The 6,367-nt window shown below is 40.7% G+C and overlaps 1 protein-coding gene across 6 annotated transcripts in view; it reads left to right on the top strand.

Moving 5' to 3' along the window:
• The first annotated feature begins 2,146 nt into the window (after positions 1–2,146).
• LOC135546378 (BCAS3 microtubule associated cell migration factor-like) overlaps positions 2,147–6,367 on the top strand; it is a 363,062-nt gene continuing 358,841 nt past the window's right edge. For 5 of the 6 annotated variants that reach the window (XM_064974747.1, XM_064974748.1, XM_064974746.1 and 2 more), the window contains exons 1-2: positions 2,147–2,229; positions 4,597–4,687. In XM_064974747.1, the coding sequence (XP_064830819.1) occupies positions 4,617–4,687 (71 nt within the window). In that variant the 5' untranslated portion in view covers positions 2,147–2,229; positions 4,597–4,616. Of the gene's footprint in view, positions 2,230–4,596; positions 4,688–6,367 lie in introns of those variants that run through there. The other variant, XM_064974752.1, reaches the window with a different exon arrangement.

The following is a 6,367-nucleotide window of genomic DNA, read 5'->3' as shown; positions in this document are numbered from 1 at the left end:
ACTGTGCCTTTAAACAGCTTGGAGAATTCCAGAAAATGATGTCATGGTTTTAGAAGCTTCTGATAGGCTAATTGACAACATTTGAGTCAATTGGAGGTGTACCTGTGGATGTATTTCAAGTCCTATCTTCAAGCTCAATGCCTATTTGCTTGACATCATGGGAAAATCAACAGAAATCAGCCAAGACCTCAGAAAAATAATTGTAGACCTCCACATGTCTGGTTGATCCTTGTGAGCAATTTCCAAATGCCTGTAGGTATCACGTTCATCTGTACAAACAATAGTATGGAAGTATAAACACCATGGGACCACACAGCCGTCATACCGCTCAGGAAAGAGATGTGTTCTGTCTCCTAAAGATGAACGCACTTTGGTGCAAAAAGTGCAAATCAATCCCAGAACAACAGCAAAGGACCTTCTGAAGATTCTGGAGGAAACAGGTACAAATGTATCTATATCCACAGTAAAATGAGTCCAATATCGACATAACCTGAAAGGCCGCTCAGCTAGGAAGAAGCCACTGCTCCAAAACCGTCATAAAAAAGCAATACTACAGTTTACAACTGCACATGGAGACAAAAATTGTACTTTTTGGAGAAATGTCTGATGAAACAAAAATAGAACTGTTTGGCCATAATGACCATCGCTATGTTTGGAGGAAAAGGGGGAAGCTTGCAAGCCGAAGAACACCATCCCAACCATGTAGCACGAGGGTGGCAGTGTGCTTTGCTGCAGGAGGGACTGGTGAACTTCACAAAATAGATGGCCACATGAGGGAGGAAAATTATGTGGATATATTGAAGCAACATCTCAAGACATCAGTCAGGAGGTTAAAGTTTGGTTGCAAATGGGTCTTCCAAATGGACAATGACTCCGAGCATACTTCCAAAGTAGTGACAAAATGGCTTAAGGACAACAAAGTCAAGGTATTGGAGTGGCCATCACAAAGCCCTGACCTTAACCCTATAGAACATTTGTGGGCAGAACTGAAAAGGCGTGTTTGAGCAAGGAGGCCTACAAACCTGACTCAGTTACACCAACTCTGTCAGTGGGAATGGGCCAAAATTCACCCAACCTTTTGTGGGAAGCTTGTGGAAGGCTACCCGAAACGTTTGAACTGAGTTAAACCATTTTTAATGGCAATGCTACTAAATACTAATTGAGTGTATGTAAACTTCTGACCCACTGGGAATATGATGAAAGAAATAAAAGCTGAAATGAATCATTCGCTCTATTATTATTCTGACAATTCATTCTTAAAATAAAGTGTTGATTCTGACTGACCTAAAATAGGGATTTTTTTACTAGGATTAAATGTCAGGAATTGTGAAAAACTGAGTTTAAATGTATTTGGCTAAGGTGTATGTGAACTTCTGACTTAAACTGTATTAGTCTATTATAATATGGAAACATAATTAGATATTGTACATAATATTAGCATCAACATACATTATTAAATTCATTTCACATATGTAATTGTTTCCAATATCTTTAAGAATATGTTAATTTATAAGACTAAAAAATAACCGTGAAGAAAAAAATGTCATAAGAGCCTGAGATCAAAGATCACTAGGGGTCAATGGTTTTAGAGAGGATGTCCAATATGCCTCCCTCTATAGTAGGCGGATCTCCACTTAGCTCATCTCCTTGGTAGAGTAACATGCTCAGTGCCTGTGTATTTGAGGGAGGAGATGGAATGGTTAGTTTCAACAAAGTGAGCTGCTACTGGGTAGTCAATGTTCTTACACCTGATTGAGCTGCGATGTTCAGCTATGCGATATTTTAATTGTCTTTTCGTTTTTCCTACGTAGACTTTCCCACATGAACAGGTGATGAGATAGATTACTCCCTTTGTCTTGCATGAGCTGATACCCCTCACAGGAACTTTTCGACCCGTATGTTTTTGTAGTGCTGTTGCATTGTGCGCATGCGCCAAATTTGTATGTCCCATTTGGAATTGGTGTCAAGAGTGTTTGAGTTGGCTCAGGTCAGATCTCACGAAACGATCCCCAATATTGCGACCACGCTTACAGACCACAAGATACGGTATTATTGTTCACTCTGATTGGTCGAGGACCTACAACACCGCCTCTGCCGTACCCTGATTGGCTTGATGAATGCACAGGAATGCTGCCATTGGTCTTAACACTTCTACGGTTTTCCCACTGTTTTGTGGCATTTGCTGAGGGGCTCCGTTGAACTAAAGAAGCTAACAACACACTAGACTAGGTACGTATTGAATACCATATAAATTAATTGGTTTAAGCGAATGATATTTAATAAATAGATGTAGCTTCTGGTGTTTGACAATTTATGTTGTCTGGTGGTGGTTAGCTACTTGCTGTCCTAGACACAGGACACTGACTCTTGTTCTTGACACAGCTAGCAAGCTACTATAGCTACATTTATCAAACAATGTTGGCATTTCCCCCTCAAACTATTCATATCAGCAGGCATTTAGCTTGCTTGTTAGCTAACTAAGTCGTCTTCAGTTGGTGATTTGAGGCTGGCCATGTAGCCGAAGGAACCAACTTTAACTAGATAACGTTAGATAGCAAATGTTGCAATCCTTGGCAAATAGCAAGGCTAACAGTAGTTCGTGTAACGTTACCTCTTCATTATTAGTTTGTTAGTTTAACCCAAGTTCCGATAACCATTTGTCGGGATACTTATTAGCTACAAACATAAAACCAAACCGCAAGAGGGCTCTAAGTTAGATGACGTTACGAGGGGAGAGGGGCGTAAATTGAGCTAAAGAGGTACGTTGAGCCACTCTTCTAGGAAAACATACACAAAATGTGTAATTTGACCAAATATTTAGCTTCATATAGCATTTCATATAGTCTGTGAAGGAAAAAAACACATGGAATGGTGCTCAGCAAGTAAAAAAAACAAAGATTTTCACCAAGTCAAATTAATTTATTGTTAGAGGTTTCATAATACTTTCATAATAATTTTGCACGCCCAATTTTTCAGTTTTTGATTTGTTAAAAAAGTTTGAAATATCCAATAAATGTCGTTCCACTTCATGATTGTGTCCCACTTGTTGTTGATTCTTCACAAAAAATAGTTTTATATCTTTATGTTTGAAGCCTGAAATGTGGCAAAAGGTCGCAAAGTTCAAGGGGGCCAAATACTTTCGCAAGGCACTGTATGTAGCCTAGATATCTTTGTTAGAAACAATTCTATATTTCCCTTGACGGAGTGATGCTGAATGTAAAACATTCAACTTACCCCACTCTCCTACTGGTTAACAAGTGCTTTCACAGACTGACAGCTGGCCAACAACACTACACAAGTTTCAAATTAGACACAAAAGGGGGAGATCATTGTAGTCGCATAACAAATTTCCAGATTTGGTGCATTGGTACCACTTACCGTGCAGTAGCAGAGAGAACAGTCTATGACTTGGGTAGCTGGACAATTTTTAGGGCCTTCCTCTGTCACCGCGTGGTATAGAGGTCCTGGATGGCAGGGAGCTCTGCCACAGTGATTTACTGTGCCGTACGCACTACCCTCTGTAGCATCTTCTGGTCAGATGCCAAGCAGTTGCCGTACTAAGCAGTGATGCAGCCAGTCAAGATTCTCTCAATGGTGCAGCTGTATACATTTTTGAAGATCTGTGGGGTGATGCCTTATCTTTTCATCCACAGGAGGGGGAAGAGGCGTTGTTGAGACCTCTTCATGACTGTGTTGTTGTGTGGACCATGATAGATCATCAGTGATGTGGACACAGAGGAATTTGAAGTTCTCGACCCGCTCCATTATAGCCTTGTTGATGTGAATGTAGTCCACGATCGGCTCCTTTTTCATGCTTATTTTTTAGAGAGGTTGTTGTCTTGGCACCACACTTCCAGGTCTCTGACATCCTCCTTATATGCTGTCTCATTGTCATCGGTGATCAGGCCTACCACCATCGTGTCGTCTGCATACTTGATGGTTTTTGAGTGGGTGAACAGGGAGTACAGGAGGGGATTAAGCACGCACCCCTGAGGGGCCCCAGTGTTGAGGGTCAGCGTGGCAGATGTGTTGTTTACTTTCACCACCTGGGGTGGCCCGTCCAGGATTCAGTTGCAGAAGGAGGTGTTCAGTCTCAGGGTCCTTACCTTAGTGATGTTCTTGGAGGGCACTATGGTGTTGAACACTGGGCTGTTGTCAATGAACAACATTCTCACTCTTTGTTGCTTTAATGACAACCTTCAGATACTTTTATGTTGCAAAGGTAATCAAGCCCATATTGGTATGTGATACAGGAAACATATTGAAAATAAAAACAGACCTACATCCTAGTTATTGCATGTAATGTGTTTAGAACTCATAGGAGTGTGATTTGTCCCTAATCTTGGTTATATCAGGCAGGTTTGTTTGGGCGGGGGCGTGGTTTACTGTGTGGCCTGTCAGGGTTACCGGCAGGCCTACATTTTGTAGTACAAAATGTTCTATTAGTACAACCAAAAGTGGTAGGAATCTGTTTTAGACCTTTTGTGTCCATTCTATGCCCTATACGGAAATCTACTGGTCTACTTTATGGAAATAGAGACATAAATTACAATCAGCTAATAGCAGTGTTTAATGGTCTTGTTCTTTCCTCTGTAGGATAAAGACTTGGAGCCAAAATGGCATCAGACTCCCCGCGCAGACCAAGCCGCTGTGCTGGAGGGGTTGTGGTACGAGCACAAGCTGCCACGTAAGGACACGAACACACACAATAAACACACACACACACACAATAATAGGTTTTCAGCTATTCCACTGGATGGGTCTGGGCAGCCAACTAATACAAGTTTCCCCTTGCAAAGACATATTATCTAACATCACATGATGGTTGTTAGTAACCATCGGTTTCAGACATGCTTCAGTGCTATGGATTGATATGGTCTGGTTCAGTATATTTCCTTACCACTTTCCTGTGGTAGAGATGGCGTTACAGAGTGTTATCTGCAACGAATTTGACTGAATAAAGTGCCAAGATAATACTTATCTATGCATACACTACCTTCAATAATTTTAATCTTATACTTATAGGTATCTACAGTACCAGTCAAAAGTTTGAACACACCTACTCATTCAAGGGGTTTTCTTTATTTATATTATATTCTACATTGCAAAATAATAGTGAAGACATCAAAACTATGAAATAACACATGGAAGCATGTGGTAACAAATGTAAATGTATTTAAGATTCTTCAAAGTAGCCACCCTTTGCCTTGATGACAGCTTTGCACACTCTTGGCATTCTCTCAACCAGCTTCATGAGGTAGTTACATGGAATGCATTTCATTTAACAGGTGTGCCTTGTTAAAAGTTAATTTGTGGAATTTCTTTCTTTCTTCCTTAATGTGTTTGAGCATATCAGTTGTGTTGTGACAAAGTAGGGGTGGTATACAGAATAGAGGTCGACCAATTAATCGGAATGGCTGATTAATTAGGCCCGATTTCAAGTTTTCATAACAATTGCAAATCGGTATTTTTGGGCGCCGATTTGCTGAGTTTTATATTTTTTTATACCTTTATTTAACTATGCAAGTCAGTTAACACATTCTTATTTTCAATGATGGCCGAGGAACGGTGGGTTAACTGCCTCGTTCAGGGGCAGAATGACAGATTTTCACCTTGTCAGCTTGGGGGATCCAATCTTGCAACCTTACAGTTAACTAGTCCAACGCAATAACGACCTGCCTCTCTCTCGTTGCACTCCACAAGGAGTTACGTGAATGCATTAAGCCTAGGTAAGTTGCTAGCTAGCATTAAACTTATCTTATAAAATACAATCAATCATAATCACTAGTTAACTACACATGCTTGATGTTATTACTAGATATTATCTAGCGTGTCCTGCGTTGCATATAATCTGACTGAGCATACAAGTATCTAAGTATCTGACTGAGCGGTGGTAGGTAGTAGCAGGCGCGTAAACATTCATTCAAACATTACTTTCGTGCGTTTTGACAGCAGATCTTCGTTGTGCCTCAAGCATTGCGCTGTTTATGACTTCAAGCCTATCAACTCCCGAGATGAGGCTGGTGTAACTGAAGTGAAATGGCTAGCTAGTTAGTGCGCGCTAATAGCGTTTCAAACGTCACTTGCTCTGAGCCTTCGAGTAGTTGTTCCCCTTGCTCTGCTTGGGTAACGCTGCTTCGATGATGCTTGCTGTCGTTGTGTTGCTGGTTCGAGCCCAGGGAATCAAATCAAATTTATTTGTCACTTAAACATGGTTAGCAGATGTTAATGCGAGTGTAGCGAAATGCTTGTGCTTCTAGTTCCGACAATGCAGTAATAACCAGCGAGTAATCTAACCTAACAATTCCAAAACTACTACCTTATACACACACAAGTGTAAAGGGATAAAGAAGATGTACATAAAGAT

This window comes from Oncorhynchus masou, chromosome 9, assembly GCF_036934945.1.
Source record: "Oncorhynchus masou masou isolate Uvic2021 chromosome 9, UVic_Omas_1.1, whole genome shotgun sequence".
Lineage (NCBI taxonomy): Eukaryota > Metazoa > Chordata > Actinopteri > Salmoniformes > Salmonidae > Oncorhynchus > Oncorhynchus masou.
The sequence above is the reverse complement of the archived record's forward strand: the minus strand, read 5'-3'. Positions and strand labels throughout refer to the sequence as shown.